Source organism: Ursus maritimus, unplaced genomic scaffold (assembly GCF_017311325.1).
Source record: "Ursus maritimus isolate PB19 unplaced genomic scaffold, ASM1731132v1 scaffold_5, whole genome shotgun sequence".
In the NCBI taxonomy this organism is placed as follows: domain Eukaryota; kingdom Metazoa; phylum Chordata; class Mammalia; order Carnivora; family Ursidae; genus Ursus; species Ursus maritimus.
In genome coordinates, this window is record NW_024426663.1 from 16,000,677 (window position 1) to 16,024,381 (window position 23,705).

Below are 23,705 nucleotides of genomic sequence, written 5' to 3' on the forward strand. Positions count from 1 at the left end.
TGATCTATGTCTCTGTTTTTGTGTCAGGACCATACTGTTTTGATTGCTATAATTTTGTAGTATAACTTGAAATATGGAATTGTGCTACCTTCAGCTTTGTTTTTCTTTTTCAAGATTCTGTTGGCTATTCAGGGTTTTTAGTGGTTTCATACAAATTTTAGGATTGTTTGTTCTAGTTCTGTGAAAAATGCTGTTGGTATTTTGGTAGGGATTGCATTAAATCTATAGATTGCTTTGGATAGTATGGACATTTTAACAATATTTGTTCTTCCAGTCCATGAGCATGGACTGTCTTTCTGTATCTTTGTGTTGTTTTGAGTTACTTTCGTCAGTGTTGTATAGTTTTCAGAGTACATGGTTTTCACCTCCTAGGTTAAGTGTATTTCCAGTTATTTTATTCTTTTTGATGCAATTGTAAATGGGATTTTCTTAATTTCTCTTTCTGCAGCTTCATTTTTAGTGTATGGAAGTGTAGTGGATTTCTGTACATTGATTTTGTATCCTCTGACTTTACAGAATTCATTTATCAGTTCTAGTAGTTTTTTGGTGAAGTCCTTAGGGTTTTCTGTATATATGGTATCATGTCATCTGCAAATAGTGGAAGTTTTACTTATTCCTTGCCAATTTGGATGCCTTTTATTCCTTTTTGTCGTCAAATTGCTGTGGCTAGACTTTCAGGACTATTTTGAATTAAGTGGTGAGAGTGGACATCCTGATCTTGTTCTGGACCTTAGGGAAATGCTCTTAGTTTTTGCCCATTGAGTATGATGTTCGCAGTGGGTTTTTCATATATATGTCCGTTATTGTGTTGAGGTATATTTTCTCTAAACCTACTTTATTGAGGTTTTTTAAATCACAAATGGATGTTGTACTTTGTCACATGCTTTTATGCATCTGTTGAAATGATCATAGGGTTTTTATCCTTTCTCTTATTATATGATGTATCATGTTGACTTATTAATGGATATTTGAACCACCGTTGCATTCTGGGAATAAATCCCCCTTGATTGTGGTGAACTGTTTTTTAATGTTAATTGTTGGATTTGGTTTGCTGGTGTTTTATTTGTTAAGGATTTTGCATCTGTATTCATCAGGGATATTGGCCTGTAGTTTTTTTGTTTGTTTTGTTTTGTTGTGTCTTCATCTGGTTTTACTATCTTGGAAATATTGGCCCCCATAGAATGAATTTGGAAGTTTTTCTTCCTCTTTTATTTTTTAGAATATTTTGAGAAAAAGAGGTATTAAATGTTTGGTAGAATTCACCTATGTAGTTGTCTTGGTCTGGACTTCTGTTTGTTTTACCTACTTTTAAATTGGATTATTATTATTATTCACTTATAAGAGTTCTTTCCATAATTTGGATTCAAGTGTTTTTTTCTGACATGTCTTTTTCAAATGTTTTCTTCTAGTTTGTGGCTTCTTTTTCATTTCTTAATGTTATTTTTCGGAGAGCAAATGTTTTTTAATTTTAGTGAGACACAACTTACCAATTTTTTTATTTTATGTTTCGTGGGGTTTTTTTGTTGTTATAGCTAAGAAACTTTTGCCTACTCCAAGGTTGCAAATATTTTCTCCTGTGTTTTCTTCCAAATTTTTATAGTTTTAGATATCATATCCAGGTCTGTGATCTATTTTGAGTTACTCTTTATGTGTGATGTGAAATAAGAGTTGGTTTTTATCTTTTTCCATACAGATTTCAATTGAATCAGCATTGTTTATTGAAGACTTTCCTTCTGTTGAATAGCCTTACACTTTTGTTGGAAATCAACTGACTTTATATGCATTTGTCTATTTTTAGACTCTCTGTTTGGTTTCTTTGATGTACATATCTTTTTTTTTTTAATCAATGCAAAAATGTTTTGATTACTATAGCTTTATGGTAATTTTTAAAATTAATTAGGGTACTTCTTCTACTTTGTTGTGCTATGAAATTGCTTTGGTTATTCTAGGTCTTCTGCATTTCTGTGTGAATTTTAGAATTAACTTTCCATATCTACAAAATAGCCTCCTGTGATCTGATTGGGAGTGTGTTGGATTTATGAATAAATTTGGGGAGGAACATCGTCTTAAAAATAGTGAGTTTTCTAATCCCTGAAAGTGATATTTCTTTCTGTTTTTTCAGATCTTTATTTTTTTTTTCCAACAAAGTGGTTTTTAATGTAACGTTCTTGGATCTCTTCTGTTAGCTTTATTTTTAGGAATTTATGTTTTTGGCACCACCGAAGTGATTTTTTTCTCCATATTTTCTGATTGTTCTTGATATGTATGTACCTATATTTATATGAATATGGTTGAATTTTATATATTTATTTTGTATTCTCTCACCTTGTTATATTTATTTGTTAACGGTAGTAGTTGTTTTGTAGTTTCTCTGGAATTTTCCGTGTTAACAGTCACATAACATGCAATTAAAGATAGTTTTACTTCTTTCTTCCAATCTCCCTGCCTCTCCACCCCCCCTCCCCCGGCCTTGGCACTGAATACTGACTTAAGCATTATGTATAGGGCAGCAGATTATCTGTGTATCCAGAGCTCACTCTATAATAAACTTATGAACGAAGCCAGTCAGATACTACATTTTATTTACCTTATCCACATTTACTTCTCTCAGTTCACTTAATGGTAAAAAGTGGGTATTTATAAATTAATGGGCAAAGGCAATCACATGCTTCATTTTATATGCCCTAACCACATCTATTTCTCTTAGTAGTGTTAATGGTGAAAGTGGGCATTCCTGCCTTGTTCCTGATCTCAGGAAGAAAGAACTCAGTTTTTCAACATTTTTGATTCTGTACTCTTTACTCAGTGCTTTTTTAGTCATACTCTTCGCTACCCCGATAATTTGTCTTCTCTCAGTGAAGACACTCCTCTGATTTAGCGAACTTTCAGTTGTAGATGTTACCTTCTTTTGACACCAAGTATGATTTGAAAAGTAACTGCCTATGTGGTATTTATAGTTTGCTATACATCATTAAAATTAAAATGGAGAATTTAGATGTGGATAGGGTACATGTATTATTTGAATGATTTTGTTCAGTAATTATATAGTGAACTTTGGAAGACGTTGATAATCTGTCTGCCCTACATATAATGCCTAAATGATCATAGATTCCTGAAATGAACCAGAGGGTTTCACATTCTAACTTGTAGTTATTTGCTATTAGTTCTCCATTCCTGCAACTGCCTTTTCCGTATTGCTTTTGAATTTTAGGTAGAGATACTTAGGGTGCGGAAGGAACACCATCCTCAATTCTTTACTACTTTTAGTCTACGATTTTTGTACTCTCTTCCGTTTACCTGACATTGTGAAACCTAGAATGGAAAATCAGAGTTGAAATGTCAGAATTTGTTACACTCAGATGTTTGTATGTGGTTCACGTGGTTTGAAATCTTGTGGTTCTTCCTTTTCCCATTTATGAGCCAGTTTGCCAACATCTGTCACATATCCTATATACATAAAACAGCTAAGGTTGTTTACATGTTGACCTAACGGGAAAAGTTGCAGTGATATTTGAGAGGGATGTCTTTTTTCTCTTCTACTATTTTCCCTCTTCATTAAGAAATTTCTCATTTGATCATCCTTATACTTTGAGCCATATAACTGTTAAAAGATAGTAAATATTTTACATTTCCCATGCAATTCTGTTTACGCATCCCTAAACTTTCCTGCTCTACTATGCATTTCAGAAGAAAATTAATCTTAAACTTAGGAAAAGATAGAAAGTTCTGCCTGTGCCTCAACTCAAAAATGAAGTGATACTGTGTTTCCTTATGGCTATTATTTTTTAGACTGTATTGTTTCCTTCTGAATGAGACCCTGATTACAAATATTATGTAAACCCTATGTTTCTATATGGCTATTGTCCCTACTGTGTATTGCTTCTTTCTGAATAAGACCTTGACTATAAACATCATCTAAATCCTACCATATCTTCTAATAGTATCAATTTTTATTATTTCAGTAATTAATCTAAATTAGCTACTAGGCCTCATTTGAAAGAGTATCATTTAGTATTATTTGGCTACTAAATTGTATAAATACATTTTCAAAAATGAACTAGGGACTCATTTTTGCATTAGTTATACTTACTTTCTCCATTTTGGGGGGATGTTATCTGCTTTTATAGGCTTTGATTATTTTGCAAACAAGCCCTATTTAAGACAACATTTATAAGCTCATTATATGTTAAGAAATGCCAAGATAAGAAAGGCAAAGTGCTTATCCTCTGAGAGGTGATATGAGTTGTATGTAGATGACTGTAATATAAAATACAAAGAGCTTAATTTCATGAGGTACTTATGAGAGTACAGTATTTGAGGAAAATATTTCAGGAATAGTAATTTGTGAATGAGAAATGTTTCAGAGTAGAAGAAATACTTCATGTCTTAAAATTTAAACTTTAATCAGTGAATTTTGTTATGAAAGATAATGGAAAAATCAATCTGAGCAAAACAAAGTAACACATTGTAGTAAAGATTACTCTAAAAATAAGAAAAGGTTTCTTCCTTAAAGAGAGTCTTAGACTATAAACATTAAAATGTATTTCTCTGAAAGCCCAACCACCTTTTGTTTTCTCTAAGTGTTGGCCTAATAGCAGTTACAGCCCAGTTTTTAAAGCAATAGTCACTTAACGTTTGTTGTAGTTAATTCATCCCTTCAACACATACTTACCTATAGAATTACAGATGTGTTGGTTATCTTATTTATTAAGATGTCTGACTGCCTAACACTTCTTTTGAATTTCTGGAAAACATTTGGGTAAGGTTGTTTGTCTATGCTCTTACATTCTGTAATAACAAAACTTTGGTTTTTGTTTTTTGGTTGGTAAGTGAATACTTCAGGCATTTTTCCATATACATTTCCAGATGTATTTTCCATATATTTTCTCTCCACTTTTAAAGTTATGTCAATATTAAGAAGATCTAAAAATTAAAACATAGAAATTAAGAGCCAGTTATTGACTCCATAAAATTCAATTTTTTTCCTTTTTACAGAAGTCCTAAAATAGTGGGTTTCTCCTGTACCTTTAAAGTATAAATGAAATTACAGTATTTTGAAATATATCTTTGATATAGTATGGTATATAATTTTAACTGATAGCTTTGTTAAATGTTTCTTTTGCACAAGTGTCTGAGTTAATATTATTTCCGTATCTGTTGTTGCCATTTTTTAAAATCCATTTTCTAAGTTTAGGTGCACCCTATTCACTTGAATACCTTGTCCAATGAATTTCTATGCCCCTCCAATGAATTTATTTCAGAGTTTAATCTGCACTTCATTTCTTGCTTTTTCTTCTGAGTGGTTCTTACTCAGAACTGGCAGTTTTGTTGACTCATTGGTTAAATCGCAGTAGGATTCGTGAGTTTAAGAAGTCAACTCCAAAATATTGATTGTATAAGGAATCATTTTTTTTTTTTTAAGATTTTATTTATTTATTTGACAGAGATAGAGACAGCCAGCGAGAGAGGGAACACAAACAGGGGGAGTGGGAGAGGAAGAAGCAGGCTCACAGCGGAGGAGCCTGATGTGGGGCTCGATCCCTTAACGCCAGAATCACGCCCTGAGCCGAAGGCAGACGCCCAACCGCTGTGCCACCCAGGTGCCCCTAAGGAATCATTTTAAATGGGAAGGGATGTTGTTATATTTAGAATTGTTCAGGACTTTATACGAGCCTGGTGTCTGTTGTAGAGTATATAACCACTGTTAAAATAGAAACTGGGATTGTGAAAGAGCTAGGTAGCTTCTATGCCCTTTCAGTTCTGTGATTTATGTTTTGAATCTTTATTTAAACTTACTTTAAATAATATTTTAGTGATAATTTTAGTGATCTGTAAATGGCCAGCATTGGAAGTTTGAAGTGTGAGGGTGTGTATGTATGTTTGTGTTTGTCTGTATGTTAAACCAGGTTTACATCAACAAATATTAAAATATGTGAATATTTTCATTAGACAGTAAACCAAACCCTTCAACTACATGAGGAGCAATGCCACAAGTCATATTTCAGGTAGGGACTAAGTAATACCTGAGGTATTAGAACAAAATTTGTGGACAGTATTTCAAATGAACAAAATATAAGCTTATTTAAAATCAAATATAGGTCTTTAAATATATAGTTTGACCAAGCATTGGTGCTAATTCTTTGTTAGTCTAGGAAGCTTTATAATTTTCTTACTGCTGATTTGTGCACCAGTAAAAGATGGTGGAGTCAGCATCTGTTTTTCAGTGAAAGGAAGTTTAACTCTCATGCAGAAAAAGCAGTGTTTTCAGCATTTGTCATTTAAACAAACAGAAATGAATTTAACAAAATGTTATGTTCAGACAAAGCACCAGATAAAATATTTTATGCTTGTTTTATTCTTATTCTAACATCAAGTCCTCCCTCCATTGGCTGCATTTTCCTTTTTCACCTTATTTTGGAAAACAAAGAAAGTTATTACTGTTTTTTTCTCAGAATTAAAGCCCATTTTTGTGTCATGTTGAAAAATTGGGAGATGATACTCTGTGGGAAATAGTCTTTTGTGACTAGAGCCCATCCATTAGTAGTCAAGGGGACAGATTATTCTTAATTGAATTTTTAGTCCTCATCTTTCATTTTCCAGTTGCTTATAGTAACTGTCCTTACTCCAGCATTAAAAAATTTTAATCACATGTATATGCTCAAAGCCAGATTTTACTAGTTATACTTATTAGAGACAATATACCAAACAATGAACGAAAACATAAATGAGAGTTGACATTTTCAGAAATAGTTATATTTTTAAATTTTATTATAAAGTGTTGGATGTTATTTTTAATAGAAGTTTTAAAAAATATTTACAGTTTATCTTTTTAAATAGCTGACACCAAAGCTTTTGAGGAAATCAATTTTTATTCAGAATATTAGTTCCATTTCAAAACAAGCAGCAAATCAATTGGATTTTAGTGGTAGCTTATTTGATTGATATATAACTGCTCTGAAGTTCAATACCTGTTTATTCTTTTGCCTTATGACTAGCTTCTACTAGGATTTATTCACCAGCAGACCACCCAAATTTCTGACTAAATAGATGAGAGTGGACTCTCAGCATTATAATTAGAGGAAAATGCACCAAAGAACAAGTTATAAAAGGCAGCATTACTAAATTAGTTATAATATTCTTTTTTTTAGTGCTTTTCTTTATCATTTATCCAAAAATATATTGCTGATAAATTAAAAAAAATTATATGCAACTAGGGCTTATGTGTGATTGTGTGTATTTTATGTACTGATTCACAAGTGGCCACCCTATACGTAATGCTTATGCAAATTATAAACCGTATGATAAAATGAATAGCTCTAAATTCACTTAATCCAAGAATCAAAGCACTATCAATAACTAAAATTGACCTATGTGTCTCTCCCTATCTCATGCCCCTCCCACCTTCCCAGAGATAATCACTATTCTGAATTTTGTGTTTTTCTCTTTATTTTTTTAATAGTTTTATTTCCTAAACTGTGATACCTATAAATTTAGTTTACTGTTTTTGAGCTGTGTTTAAATGGTATTATATTGTATGTAGTTTCCTGAGACTTAGTTGTTAACTCAATATTATTTGGAAAATTATCCATATTTTTGAGTGTGGCTGTGGTTTATTCACTTTCACTATTGTATAGTATTCATCTCTATTAATACAGTACAGTAAATTTGTTCTCCTATAATTGGAGAACAGCCCTTTCCAGTTTTGGTTGCCAGACTCTGAGGTGGTCCCCAGTGATTTTTTCTTCTTGATATCCATACCTTTGTGTAGACCCTTCCTGCATTGAACAGGATTGCCCTCTGCCAGTTGAGTGTCAAGGAAGTGATGATGAGACTTTGGCAGCTTTCCCCTTGCTGTCCTGGCTCTCTCAGAAGCCATGTCATGGTGATCCTCAAGCTGACCTGTGAAGAAGCCCATGTGGGAGGTAATGAGGCTTCTATCAACAACTGGTATTAATGATTTCTCTGTGTGAGTGAGTCACCTCTAGCTATAGCCACGCCTTCAGATGATTGCAGATCGGGCCAATATATCTTGACTGCAACTTCATGAGCCTGATTCAGAACCTTCCAGCTGGGCTGCTCTCAAATTTGTGATCTACAGAAACCATGAGAGATTATGATAAGTGTTTATTATTTTTGGCAACTACGTTTGAGGTAATTTATTATGTAGTTACAGATAATGAATAAATCAGCTTTTTTGCTGACATGAATATTTTGTGAACATTGATATACCTGTCTGCTGATGTGCATGTACAAGACCAAGTAGTGAACCAAGATATGAGATTGCTGGGTTAAGATAAGATATTTAATTTGGAAATCTTATACCAATTTTTCTAAAGTTTTTACACTAATTTATATTTTATTGTTTTTTTAATGATGGTTGGAATTTTTTAAAGTTTGTATGTTTGTTTGTTTGTGTATGTAATTTCTACACCCCGTGTAAAGCTTGAACTTAAAACCCCAAGATGAAGATTCATGTGCTCTTCTGACTGAGCCAGCCAGGTGCCCCTACTAATTTATATTTTGGTCGTGAATAAGAATCTCCCTCAGACTCCATTCTTTTTAACTTTTGGTATTGTCAGACTTCTTAATTTTTTCTACTCTAACGAGTGTAAAATAATATCTCATCACATTTTTATTCCTTGCCCCAACATCAAAACAGTAGTCTCCTATATTTTTATATACCCTAAAAGTTTGTGCATTCAAAATTGATCGCTATGTATGGAGTGAGGTAGGTATCTTTTTTCTTTTTTTTTTCTCTTCTTTCTATATAGTTAACCAATTGTCCCAATTACTGAAAAGTCCTTCCTTTCCCCACTGATATGTTAGTATCATCTGTGTCACATGAATCTGTTATGTGGATCTGTTTTATAGTTCTGTTCTATTGGCCGATTTGTTTATCCCAATGCTAATGACTTACTGTGTTAGTTATGGTAATACCTAGTAAGGCAACCCTTCTATAATATTCTTCTTTAGGAATGTCTTAGCTATTCTTGGCTATTCTGCTATAGAACTTTCTGAATTAGTTTTTCAAGTTCCGTTGGGTTTGAATGGAATTATATTGAATCCATTTATCAGTTAGAGGAAAACTGATATCTTTCCAGTATTGGGTTTTTCTGTTCGTGAATATGATATATCTCTTCATGTATTTCAATCTTCATTAATGTCTTTCAATAACATTTTATTATTTTGTGCATATAGGTTTAACACATCTTTTATTAGATTTATTCTTAATATGTAGGTTTTTAATTTATAAATGATGTCTTTTTTTAAAAATAACTGCTTTGTAGATGATTGCTTTTTTTTATAACTGATTGTTGGTGGTATTTATAAATACACTTTATTTTTTATATTAATCACTTTAGCCATCTTGCTGAATGAATTCTCTTTTTATTCCTAATAATAGACTTAAATATTCTTGTCTTTTGATTCTAGAAAATCTTGTTTCTTGGCTCTTATTTTATTTTGTTTTTATTTTATGTAGTCATATTATCTGCAAATAAAAACTTTCCCTTTTCGTTCCTGGTACATTTTCATTTACTTTTCCATATTTTATTATACCAGTAGAACCTCCAGAAAACTTTGATTAGGAGTGGAAATAGTAAAGTGGTAATGATAGACATTCTTTTCTGGTACCTGATTTTAAAGAGAATGTTTTTAATATATGACCATGAGAAGCAATTTTACTGTATTTTTGTTTTATTTTGTTGAACCTCTTTATTATGTTAAGGGTGCTCCTTTTTTCTTACTTTGCTATGAGTTCTCTTCCAAAAATGAGTATTGAATTTTGTCAAATACTTGTTCTGCAGATATTGAAAATATTATTTCTTTCTTTATGATAATTTAGTGAGTAGCATTTGTAGGTATTCTGAGTTTTGTAATGTACTTTCGAAGTTTAGTTATTCTCAACGTGAGGGTCACTCGGGGGACATAGCTGTAATGTTGGAAGTGAAGTCTAGTTGTAAAATTCTTGACTCTCATGAAGGGATTCTACCACTTTGTGCTTATGTAGACAATAGTAATGAGAGCCATCTGGCGTACTGTGTTTTAGCATAGGTCTAATAACATAAATGGCTTAACATTCCGCAAAGTGCCCTTGTGCTGACGACTTCAGTGCCACAGAGTTAATTTCCTGTAATTAATAGTGTGACTAAGTAACGGTTGTTCTTGTTGGGGAAAAAATATTTTATAGAAGCCAAGAGGGTTCAAAGCCCTTTGCTTTTGGAACAAGAGAATTTTGTTGCCTCAAATCCTTTGTTAATTTAGGCAAGGCATGAATTGTGTGTATTGTTTTCTGAATGAAGTAAATAACCACTGTAACTAACAGGGTAGTTTAAAGTAATGACTTGAGATTTCAAATTCCTAGCTCTTTTTTATAAGATCAGATTTATTTTGATCGTGAATAAGAATCCAAATCCTTCTGAACTCATTGCCTGTTGGTTCCATGATTGACCATTGTTGAAATACGGTACAAACATGAAATTCTAGAAAGTACTATCACTTTTTAAAGAATTGGGAAATTCTAGAAGTGAAAAAAAAAATCTATTCTGAAGGCACCTAAATAGCATTCCTCGTTGTTAACACATTTAAGTAAAATCAGGCTTCACAGAGATTTTCCCCTTAAATAAACAAGGAATGCACTGTCAGTTGACACTGATATGAGTGGTACTTAAATGCCTTATTTGCAGTACAATTGTGGTCTCCACAGAGCTTAACTTTACCTTTAAACTTTATTGCTGGTGTTATTAGTATAGTTTACTGGCATAAAGAGTAAATTGCTTGATTGTTTGCTTAAGTTTTTCTTTATTTTTGTTTGTATAGCAAATGGTATGTTTCTAACTTTGAAGTAAGTCAATAAAATATGTGGGATCAGTTCTAATAATGATTAATAATAATAATAAAAGTTATTATTAAATTTCATTCCTTGTTAGAAATTGGGTAAAATTGGGCTGTTACTAAGTGGTATATGGTCAAGGAATTAACTAAATCATAACCAGAGTAAATCAGTGAATCATTGGAAGGGGTATGTGACACGCCAGGGAGGCAAATTACCATTGACAGAGAACCCACAATGCACAGAATGAGAAGCAGCTAGACTAGAGCACTGTAATTTACAAAAACTTTATATATAATATTTACCTTTTATACCTAGGAAATACTGAGTTTGCCTCTAATGTCTAGGTAGAGCAGGTTGCCAGCCTGGCTCTGGTGGGAGGGGTGGTAGGGACATTTGAAGAGAGAAGTTCTTTAAACGAGTCTGCCTAAAGTCCACTTAGCCCTCTTGTTTCTTAAAAGGAATAGAGAAAAGTGCATGAAAAGGGCAAGCCTCTTCCCTTTCTAGACTGTGCCTTGACATTTGGCATTATAGCTGTGGAGAAGAGATGGAGAGAGAGAACCATTTAATACACAGTGAGGTACACTATTCCAGTATATCTCTTTTGGACATTGCAGCATCACCTCAAAAAGAAACTCATACCCGTTAGCAGTCATTCTTTACTGCCCACCTCCAATACCCAAAATACATTAATCTGCTTTCTCTTTCTGTGGATTTGCCTATTCTTGTCATTTCATATAAATGGACTTATATGTGGTCTTTTGTAACTGGTTTCTTTCTCTAAGCATAATGTTTTCAAGGTTATTCACGTTGTAACATGTATCAGTACTTCATTTTTTATTAATAATATTTTGCTGTATGGATATACCATAATTTGTTTATCTCATCATCACTTTAAATAGACATTTACTTTCTGGGAATTATGAATAATGGTTTTAGGAACATTTGTGTATAAGTTTGTTGTGGACATGTGTTTTCATTTCTCTTGGATATATGCCTAAAATGGAATTGCTAGGTCATGTGGTAAATCTGTTTAACATTTTAAGGAACTGCCAGACTTTTCTAAAATGGGTGTATACCCCTGTACATCCCAGCTAACAATGTATGAGTATTTCAGTTTCTCTGCATTCTCACCAGTACTTGTTATTGTCTCTCTTGTTGATTATAGCCATGCCTTAGGGTGTGAAGTGGTATCTTATTGTAGTTTTGATTTTCATTTTCTAATGACTGATGATGTCGAGCATATCTTTTTTTTGTGCGTTTTAGTCATTTGTATATCTTTGGAGAAATGTGTATTCATATCCTTTGTTCATTTTTTAAATTAGGTTGTTTGTCTTTATTTTTGAGTTGCCAGAATTCTTTATATATTCTGGATACATCTTCTCTATTAACATAAGAAATTTTTTTTTACTTTCAGAAAAACTATTTAGAAGAGTACATTGTCACAGCTTGAATTTTTCAGAAGCAGATGCTGAGATAAAATTTGGAGTGCAAGATGTTTATTAAAGATCAACACTTAGGAAAAGAAGGAGGATGACAGGATTGGTTGGAAAGAGAAGTTGAACTTAATGCAGCTCTGATAAAACCTCCACTAACCTGATGGTGAGCTCCGGAGCAAATACTGCCTGTCAGAGTTGTCCTGCATTAGTCTGAAATGGCGGGGTCTTCATATTCCCACTTGGCTCAGTCAGTGACTAAGCCAGTCAGCCTGGGAAAGGCATGACCTTGAGTGAGGCAACTCTCAGCATCTGAGGGAGACTCTGAAGTGGGGAACAGTTGGAGGCTCTTTGCTAACTGTACTCTCTGTCGCTGAGCAGCAAGTTTCCCCTGAAGGGGAAGTTGGGTTCACCTTAGTGTCTATCACATGCATATTATATTTTAAAATCTAAGTTGAACCTTGAGCTCACATAGTTTAGCAGAGATGCTGGTAAGCATATATATGGAGTGAAAAACTTTGATGTAGGCTTTGCAAGTAAGTTATTACTGCTATTTCATAGTATTGGCTACTTTGAAATCTTATGAATATAGTTAGTTTCTATTAGTTTAGTTTGGCCTGAAGTTATGTATATTTATAATATTGTTTATGTTTTATTGTTTATGTTTACCATAGAATTCAAAGTCTCTGAAGTAGCTTATGTGACATTTATATTTGACCCATACAAAAGAGGCTATTTGTTTGAGATAGTCTGTTTTTCCAAAGTTTTGAGCTTTTCTTTTTGAGAATTATTTTGTCCTCAGCCATAACTCTGCTCTCTCTGCTCCATATTATGAAAACTTCTTAAAAGACTGCTTAAATTGCTTTTTTTCTTTTGTGGGGCATTAAGATCAAGAATTGTCTTAGTTCTTGTTAAATTTCTTAGTTTGAGTTTTAGCATTGTTTTGTAGATATTCTATGGATTTCATTCTAGCCGTGAGTTGAGTTTGTCTTTTTGCTAGGCACAAAACAATGTGAAACCTACGCAGATGACTTCCATTTGGAACCTGTTAAAAAGGCACAGTAGTGCATTATTAGTTTCTTCTAAAACCTTTGTATTTGTCATTCCTTAACTTTTGACTCTTTCTTTTAGATGTTTGATTTTGCCAAAGTATTGTGAGACTGATGAGGAGTAATTTTTATCAATCCTAATTCTGAACAGCAAACCAAATAGACTGAGACAATTTTGGCTGACATCTTTCATCTCTATGTAATTAACTACGTCCAACTTGCTCAGACTCCAAATTGTAATACTTCCTGATAATGTAAATTAGTACACGGAAGTGAAAACTTTCTATAGGATAAACTGGAAATTGAAACTGGAATAGTTTAAGAAGTTTGACTCCACCATGCAGATAGAGGAGGTCATAAGTAAGAGCTTCTAAGTAGGAGTCAGAAGACCGGAGTTAGAATCCCCTTATCATCTGGGATGCCTGGGCCAAGATATTTAGCTCTTCAAAGCTCAGGATGTCTCATCTCTGTAAAATGCAGATATGTCAACTCCTCCTACCCCTGCCAGTGGTGGTGATGACCTAATAAACTAATGAGTATGAGAGGACTTGGTAACTTTGTGGCCAGCATATGCTGTTTGGGAGATAGAGCAGTATTCTTTGGACACACTTTTATCTAATTGAAGGCAGAACTTACATACTTGAACATTTTCCAGACACACATTTTAATGAGATTAGAAAAAATATGAACAAATTATATTTAAAAAATTAATTTAAATTTCATTATGATTATCTTCAGTATGGTCTTGGAAACCCAAGTCAACTCAACAGGTATTTATAATGGGGCTTCATTATTTCTTCTTAGGGTTCATCCAAATGGCACACATTAGAAATTTCTCCTTCCTATAAGTTGGACTGATTTGGGTGTCCTTGTGTTTGAGTACAAATTTATTGGAAACCAATTATCTTTGAAACTATGTGGATTACTAATATTTATAGAGAAATTTATAGTTTTCAACTATTTTTGTATATTATTTGATATACTCTTCATAATCACCGTGTAAACGGAAGTGCTCTTTTATTGCCATAACCTAGGTTAGGGAAGTTAAGAGTTTCTCAAGGTCACCTAGCTTCTAGGTGGTGGAATTGAGATTAAAAAGTTGACTTTCTCACTACAGTCCTCCTGTATCATATTGCCTGGTAAACTAAGAAATTATTTTAGAAAGGATTAGATTGGAATCAGGTACTCCTACTCTGAGCTAAGCCTTGAGCCAAGCGTAGGTGACATTCTATATAGAAGCTGCCATTTTCTGTGCACCAAGAGCGCATATTACTCTGAGCTTTCTCTTCCATGTCTCCTCCAGCCTGATGCCCTCGTTCTTCAGCCTTTTCCCTAGCACACCCACGCACATGTGCACACATACACACTCCAAAACACATTTTTTGTGTGCTACAACTCAGAACTATAAGCTATGTGGGATTATTATGTAATAATCTTTGCTGATGAGCAACTTCTGAGTAATAAGGGTATTTTCATTGTAATTTGGGTAGATCTTTTGGTTTCTTGAAAATCTCTGTACCAGTTCACTTACTGTACTTTCTTCCACAAGTAGGTTATTATGAGCTGGATTTCCAGAGCCTTGACTTGGTAAGGATAGATTCTTGAGACCAAACCAGCTCCAAAGGTCATAGGGAATTAACCCAGTTTTACTTGTCTTGTGATATATTTTATACTTTCATCATTGCAGTCAGAATGTGAGGTGGAGAGGCCTTCTATTGCAAAATCATCCATATCTAGTTCCTACTAATGCCTACCTAAAAACGAACAGATGTAGAAAACTTAAGCATCTGTGTATTTTCCTATACATATTATAAATGCTTATGCCATATTTTGAGCAAACAGGGCAACTAAGAAATATTCTACTGTTTCATGTTTTGAAATGCTGACTGGATGAAGATTACAGATGACAAGTTATTTATAGCTTTATTTATACATAGTGGATTCTCTGTTGGAATCATAGGAAGAAAGAAGATATGATAATTGCTTTGTGTAGTTCACAGAATGAAATTGCAAACTGAGATGTTTTGAATCTAGTTTATACTATAGCCATTTCTAGGAAACCATATTTAAACAGCACTGGTTATCATGAAGTATACAACATGTCAACTGTGTCCCAATTCACATCAGTAAAAACCTTCTACCACTTTATTCCCTATAACCTAACCTCCATCAGATAATACTAAATAAACTATGCTGAGTGCACATATTAATATATATCAAATGTATCAAACAGTTTGCTGGCTGCATTTTCAGTAGTGTTTATCTGTGGTCATGCAGGTTATAACTCTGAATTTTTATTAGGAAAACTAAATTGAGAATTTATAATATTCCTGATTTAGCTTCACCAGCTGTGCCACAGCCATGGAAAATAACTCGAGAGGGTAAAAATCTAACAATGAATAAGAGAGCAACAGACAAATTGCTTTTGCTTCATGCTTACCTGCTTTGCATCTGCTGCTAGAAGGTTTAGGATCACAGATAATAATTAGTAGTCTCCCAACTTACATATCATCACTTCAGTAAATTGTGACATGTATTTTTTGGTTATCTCATATAAAATAAGAATATAATTATTAATTGCTGTGTAATCTTGAGAATCTTGAAAATGATTCTTTAAAATGTGCACCTTTTTTTTTTTCCCTTTTTACTTATTCATTTTTAAATTCAGCAGATACCCAGTGAGTTCTAAACATGCCAGACATGTGCTGGGGACAGACATGATACCTGTCCTCAGGGAGATCAAAATCTAAAGGTGGAATGTGTTATTAAACATTGTACAGTATTGAGAGCTTTTTTCCCGAGGTTGTTTTTTTTTTTGAGATGTAATTATAATACTATGTAAGTCTAAGGTGTATAATGTAATTGTTTATATATGTATATATTGCAAAATGATTCCACAATAAGGTTAGTTAACATATCCATCACCTCACATTGTTAACTGTCTTTGTGTGTGTGTGTGATGAGAACTTTTAAGATCTACTTAAAAGTTGCTACTTAGCAACTTCCAAGTATGCAATACAGGATTGTCAATTGCAGTTGCCATGCTGTACACTAGGTCTCCAGAACTTCAAAATGTGAATCTTGAAAATGACTCTAGCACCAAAATTATTTTATAATTTTACCCATTAAAACAGTCACAATGAAATAATAGTATAAATTGTTCACTTTAGAAATCAGGCAATTTGGGGCCAATGAAAAATAACCTAACTGCTTATATTTAGAAGTAATACTGGGTTAGCAGAGGGAGAGAGTAAACAATGCAAGAAGTTCCTGTAGATAGTTAATTTAGTTGTGTAATTGTTAACAAAGAGCAGTGAGTGGGATCTCTCATTATGAACATTTCTCTTCAATTTCTGGTATAGGATGGTGTATAATAGGGAGTTGCTGGTAAAACCTCTGCACAAACTTGTGGGACTTGACAGATAAGACAAATACTGGCATTTAATAGATAAACCTTACAAATATTGCTTTTTTATGACAGTGATGTGATTATCTTTGTAGGTCTTTTATAAGTGGATATTTGACAGTTTGTTTTGGTAGCTACAGAGTTAGGCCCCCACCTGGGCCATGACCTTGTTTCTTTTAACTCACCACTGAACCCTGGTGTCTTACACATCACCCACCATACAAACTACAATTCTTGAAGGAATGTAGATACATTATTCATGTAGATATATAGAGGTTTCAGTTACCTGTTCACAGAAGAAAAATAACAACTTCTTCCCTGCTTAGTGAGAATGCCTTCCCAGTCAAACATATTCTCATATTGTAGTTATTCCTATCAGGAAACCTCCGTTGCCAAACAGCATTACTGCTAGTAATAGCAATGTATCAGCGATACATACCTTCTATAATACTAATTCTCAACCACTGTTACTTGAACTACATTTTATAAATGAGGAAACTGAAGATTGTGGATATTAAGTGTCTTGTCCCTGGCCACAGAGCTATTGTTAAATGGTGAAGCCATGGTACATTTATAACAATTAAAAAATTTGTAAGCCAGCATACATTGAGCATTTAATTACACATCAGGTACTATGCTAAATATTTTGCATTTAGCTTCACTGTAACAATATGAGGGAAACATGATTATCATTGCCATTTTTCACATTTGGAAATAAGGGACAGAGAAGTTAAATAATTTGTCTAGGATACATGTGGTTTATGGTGAAGCCAGAAGGTCTTTTCTCTTATACCACCTCCCATCCCTCCAGTTAGAATTGAGATAAGGGCAATATGATTTATGACTGTTTGGAACATTCATAGTTTAAAAAATATTATTTTCAGTATTAGTTTGTGTAAGATTTTATTTATTTATTTATTTGACAGAGTGAGAGAAAGAGAGAGCATAAGCAGGCAGAGTGGCAAGCAGAGGGAGAGGGAATTGCAGGCTCCCCACTGAGCAGAGAGCCCAGGACCCTGGGATCATGACTTGAGCCACAGGCAGACACTTAACTGACTGAGCCACCCAGGCACCACTTAACTGACTGAGCCACCCAGGCGCCCCTCAGTATTGGTTTTTTTTTTAAGTATTTTCTGCTACACTCTGTTGATTATGAAAATGCCTCAGCTTTTAAAGATAATTATAAAATATCCCTCTGAGTGGAAACTGAAGTTTGCTTTGTAGATAGCAAATAAATTGGGTTCCTCAATCAGAGGAATATTCAGTCTCATTTTATTTCATTAACAGTCATGGATTGACTAATTAGTTTAATTTTTTCCATTGTTTGTGTTGCATTTTTGTTTTTTAAACGTTAGGAATAGTGATTTTTTTTTTAAGTCTTTGTGGGCACCCTGGGAAAAAGCATCTGTTTATAGTGTAAATGCCTTCCCTTTGGCCAAAATAGAGTAGAATTAGATTTTTAATCATAATTTTATATTATGATTGTTTACTGGAGTGCCATTTATAGAGTATGGCTTCCAGACATTGAATTTGACATAGTTTCATTTTTAAAAGGGCTGATTTTTTCCCTTAAAGTTGTATTTTGAATTATACCAGAGGTAACTTATAGTTACTTTATGTGTTTATGTATTTTTCTCCTTCTGACTATCTGTTCTGGGAGGAAGACATTCTGACCTTGTAACTGGCACATGCTTATAGTTTATTTTAAAAGAAATTTCAGGCTTTTGAAACTACCTGAAGATATTTTTTAAAAACCATTAGATGATAGAGAATTAAACTTTACATAGTAAGTTTAGCTAAATTAAATTCAACAACTTTAGGTATCTGTATGTATAAGGTATTGTGTTTGGTGACATGAGAGATATAGATGACAAAAACTTGATACCTCTATCCTGGGGTTTGTAATCTGTTAGCTGATCCAGACAAATACATAAATAACCATAATGCAAGGCAGGCTATGATAAGTACTGTGGTATAGGCATCAACAAAGTGCAGGGAAATCAGAATAGAGAGATTAATCCCAACTGGGAGGATCTAGGAAGTTCTCATGGAGTAGGTAGGATTGAGTACAGCTTAATTTATTGCTTTCATTCATTCTAGACTGTCTTCTGAAGATTGATGTCTATTTCCTTGAGCTCTTTAATTTTGTTGCCAATTTGGATAAGCATGGCACAAATCCAGCAGGGAGGTCCAGATGAAAAAGAAAAGACTACAGCACTGAAAGGTACATACTTAATTTGCTTTTTCAGGGTATTTTCATTGTGCCTAATGAAGGCATAGGAATATTTAGGTTATCTTCTATTCGTTTCAATTCTAAAATAAGAATGTGAGTGTTTAATCCATTTGTAATTCTTTGTATCCCTCACAACAACTGTTTCAGTGTCTGAGATATAGTATGTACTCAGTAAATAGATCACAGAATCATGTAATTTTATAACTGTAAGAATTCATAAGTCTTTTCTTATCCAGAGTCGTATATTTAATGGTAAAACTAACACTGTAGATCTCTTGAGTTAAGACTATTGCCATTATCATATTTTTGTTGATCAGAATGTCATGCTAGGCTAGTATAGTGATCTGCCTAATAATCCAGTATTCTCTCTTTGTGGTATTAATTAGGGATATTTTTTGAAAGGCTGTCCATGTTTAACACCTTGGAGGGAATCTACCCTAGACATTCTTTGGGAATTTTGAGTTCTAGACTTTTTTTAAGTCTGTAGTCTAAAAGAATTTTACTCCTAAAATAACTATGTTTTGTTGAACTGAAAGATCTCTTCAATGGATTTTCTAAATGTTGAGATGCCAGCTATGCCAGATAATGAGTCTCCTTACGTGTTCGATATAGAATCTTTGTGGTCTTCATGATGCTTTGTAGGTAATGCCCCAGACCGTCTTGACTGCATCCATTTTTCTGAATCCCTCACTGCTATCTTACCCTGCTTTACAAGGCTGGATGATAAAGATACCTCAAGAATCTCTCCTACTACCTTTTATCTCTTTTCATGGAAGCCTAAAGCATATATATAATAAAGCAGCCAGTTTCTTAGCTCACAGTTTGCCTCATCTTGTCCCTGCTTTTAGAGCTAATGTTCTGTCAAGGGGATGGTGTAAGTAGCCCTTATCTTCAAAAATGGAAAATGGCTAAGAGCATTGCTTTCTTCTCACAAATGTGAGAGATGATGATGTTTTGGATTGGATGATGACAGATTCTGATTATGTTTTGAAGGAAGAGATGACATGATTTTCTGTTGGATTAGACTTGGGTTGTTAGAGGACAAATCAAGATAAATTTGAAAGTTCTTGGCCTAAAAAGCTCTAAGATGGATTAAGAAAACTGGGAAAAGCAGGTTGTGGTGATGGTAGGGAAAAGCAAGAGTTAGGTTTTAGACATATTAAATATTAAACTGAGATCCCACTTAAACAAGAAGTAGAGAAGTTGAGTATGGAGTTTGGGAGAGCATTTGGGTTAGAGATAAAAGTTTTAGGAATCGTTAGCATAGAGGTAATATTTAAAAGACCATAGGTCCTAATTGAGATCACCAGGGATGTCAGTGTAGACAGAAAAGAGAAGAGATCTGAACTTTGAGCCCTGGGACATCTCAGCTCTCAGGTCAGGAAGATGAAGAGGAATCAGCAAAAGAGGCTGAAAATGAATTTCTAGTAAAATAGGCTGGGAACCAAGAGCAAGAGAGAGATCTTGAACACCAAATGAAGACAATGGGAGTAATTCATTCAGTCATAATAATGATTCAGGTTAGACAAGGACTGAGAAATTACTTTTAGGTTTGACAGTGTGGATGTCATTGGTGATCATCACAAAGAGCTGTTTTCACAAATTGATGGAAATGAAAGCTCTATTAGAGAGCTTCCATAGAAAATGAGAAGGGAGGAATTGGAGGCAGCTCCGGACAATCCTGTAGAAGATTTTAGCGTATGCTTGTGTGCTGCTGGAAATGACTAGCACTCTCAGAATAATGGTTGATTTAGGAGAAAGGACAGGAATGTGTTTGTTTCCTTCTAAATAGACTCACTGGGTTTCCTAGATAGACTGTGCATCTTCAGCCTTACTCGATAATGTGAAAATTATATCTTCCAAATAGTCATTCCAATTTACACTTCCTCAAGCAATATGTAAGAGTTTATATAGGTTTGCTGGATTTTAGAGCTAGTAAAATTATGTAAAAAGAATATGAATAGGGTCTAAAGATGGGATTGTCTGGATTCAAACTCAGGTTTTTCTACTTACCATGAACTAGCTACGTAGCTTCTCTGAATCTTAATTCATTAGTACTATAGGAAGAAGAATGTCTGGTACACATGAGCTTGTGACAATTAATGAAGGAGTTAAATTGGAAATATTAGAAAATAAAGTGGCAGTGCATGGCAAAGTATATTTAGAACAAATTGTCAAACCGAATTAAACTTTATCTTTAAAAAAGTCTACTTGTCAGTGTTATGGATTATACTTTTGGTGTCATGTCTATGCATCCTTTGCCTAACCGTGGTTTGTGAAGATTTTCTCCTGTGTTTTCTTCTAAAGGTTTTATAATTTTAGATTTTACATTTAAATTAATGTTACATTTTGAGTTAATTTTTATGTAAGGTAGGAGATCTAAGTCAAGGTGTGTGTGTGTTTGGTTGGTTGGGTTTTGGGGCCTGTTAATGTCTATTTGCACCAGCACCATTTGTGAAAAGGACTGTCTTTCTAACGTGGAATTACTTCTTCCATCTTTGTAAAAAATGAATTGTGTATATTTGGGTGTTTGGATGGCCTTGTTTTGGGTTCTCTGTTTTGCTCCATGGATCTTTGTCTCTTCTTTAATATCACACTCAATTGATTACTGAAGTAGTATATCTTTAACTTGAGTAGAGTCATACGTCCCATTTTATTCTTTTTCAAAATTGTTTAGCTATTAGCTATTCTAGGTTGTTTGCTCTTCCATATAAATTTTAGAATAAAATTATATTTGCAAAAAATATACTGAGATTTTGATAAGAATTTACTTAAACCTATAGATGAAAATGGGGAAAATTGACATTTTTATTGCGTCTTTCAATCTATGACATGGTATGTCTCTCATTTATTTAGATCTTTCACGTCCTTCATCAGCATTTTGTAATTTTCAACGTGTAAGTTGTAAACATTTGTTATTAGATTTATGCTCAAGTGTTAATTATTTAGAGTGATTATGAACAGTCTTGTGTTCTTAATTTCAGTTGCTACATGTTTACTGATAGTTTGTGGAAATATAATCAAGTTTTATGTGTTGCTATTATATCTTATGACTTTCCTAGAGTCATTTAATAGTTCTAGGAATTTTGGGGGTAGATTCCTTGATATTTTCTACGTAAACCATCATGTCATTTGTACATTGGACAGTAAACCTTTTATTTCCTTTCTTGCTTTTTTTGTACTTGCTAGGATTACTAATACTATGTTGAATAAGGATAGTGAAAAAATGGACATTCTTTCCTTGTTCTCAGGGGTAATAGTGAATGGTGACACTCCCATTTTACCCCTTTATTTTTAGACCTGTAAATTATGCTACGGGAGAAATAGCACCATATATTGGACACCGATTCTGAGTATGTACAACCTTCTGGAGAGTCTTGCTCAGCCCAGCAGGGTTCTGTCACCTAGCTGGCACTGTAATGAATCTTTAAAAGGCTATTTCACCATTCTCTCAAACTAGCTATTTGAGGATAGTGGGGAAAATGGTAAGACCAATGAATTTCATGAGCATGGGACCACTGTTCCAGTTCTTTTTCTGTGAAGTGAGCTCCTTGATCAGAAGCAATGCTCTGTGGAATACCATGATCATAGATAAGGCATTCTGTAACTCCACGAATAGTAGATATGGCAGAAGCATTACATGTGGGGAATACAAATCTGTATTCAGAGACAGTGTCTATTCCAGTAAGAACAAAATGTTGCTTCGTTCATGATGGAAGTGGTCTGATGTAATCCACTGTGACCAGGTAGCTGACTGATCACTTTCGGGAATGATGCCATACTGGTGACTAAGTGTTGTTCTTTGCTGCTGGCAGATTGGACAATCAGTAATGGCTGTAGCCAGGTTGGCTTTGGTGAGTGTAAGTTTATATTGATGAGCCCATGCGTAACATCCATCTCTGCCACTGTGGCTACTTTGTTCATGAGCCCATTGGACAATGACAGGGGTAGCTGAGGAGAGAGGCTGACTGGCCTCCACAGAGAGAATCCTCTTACCCACTTGATTATTATTATCTTCTTCCTTTGAGGTCACCTTTTAGTAAGCATTAATTTGGGACACGTATCTTTCACTTCTTTTGCCTGTTCAGAGGGGACTATTCATGTAACTCTTTTCCAAATTTCCTTGGCGCCAGTTTTCCAATCCTATTCCTTCTAGGTCCCTGTCCATCCAGCCAAACCAGTGGCCACAACCCATGAATCATTATATAGTTACTTGTGTGGCCATATCTTTTCCCAAGCAAACAAAACAGCCAAGTGCAGTGCTCTCAGTTCTTCCCATGGGGGAGATTTCCCTTTACCACTTTCCTTCAGTGGTATCCCAGAAAGCATCTCTGGTGCTTTAGCCTCGCTTTTGGGTGGTGCCTGAATATTTTGCAGAACCATCTATAAAGCAGACCCCAGTCTTCTCTTCTTATATCTCCTGATGGTAGGAACCCGCCATGAGGCCTTGGGTGATGCCAATAGATAGAAGGTCAGTGTAGCAGGGCTACTTCATGTAACTTACTTTTGCCTTTGCGATCTACTCAGTTCTGATCAGATATACCATTCCCATTTGATGATGGAGTGCTGTTGTACACACCCGACTTTATGACTTGATGGGTCAGATAACGAATGTCCCATTTATGGTGGGTAATTAAGGTAACATGGTAACTTGGTAGCTCATGCTTAAGCATTCAGTGTCTACTAAGGCCCAGTGTCAGGCCACGAAGAGTAGTTACCTGTGGTAGATGGCAGGGCTTTACACCAAGAT

At 34.2% G+C, this 23,705-nt stretch overlaps 1 protein-coding gene across 4 annotated transcripts in view; it reads left to right on the forward strand.

The window, feature by feature from the left end:
- FAM172A (family with sequence similarity 172 member A) overlaps positions 1 to 23,705 on the forward strand; it is a 419,583-nt gene that overhangs the window by 13,803 nt on the left and 382,075 nt on the right. The window contains exons 2-3 of one of the 4 annotated variants that reach the window (XM_008700844.2): positions 12,249 to 12,433; positions 18,823 to 18,946. The exons of the other annotated variants lie outside the window; for them this stretch is intronic. Of the exons in view, the coding sequence (XP_008699066.1) occupies positions 18,841 to 18,946 (106 nt within the window). The 5' untranslated portion in view covers positions 12,249 to 12,433; positions 18,823 to 18,840. The remainder of the gene's footprint in view (positions 1 to 12,248; positions 12,434 to 18,822; positions 18,947 to 23,705) is intronic. 4 annotated transcript variants of the gene reach the window in all.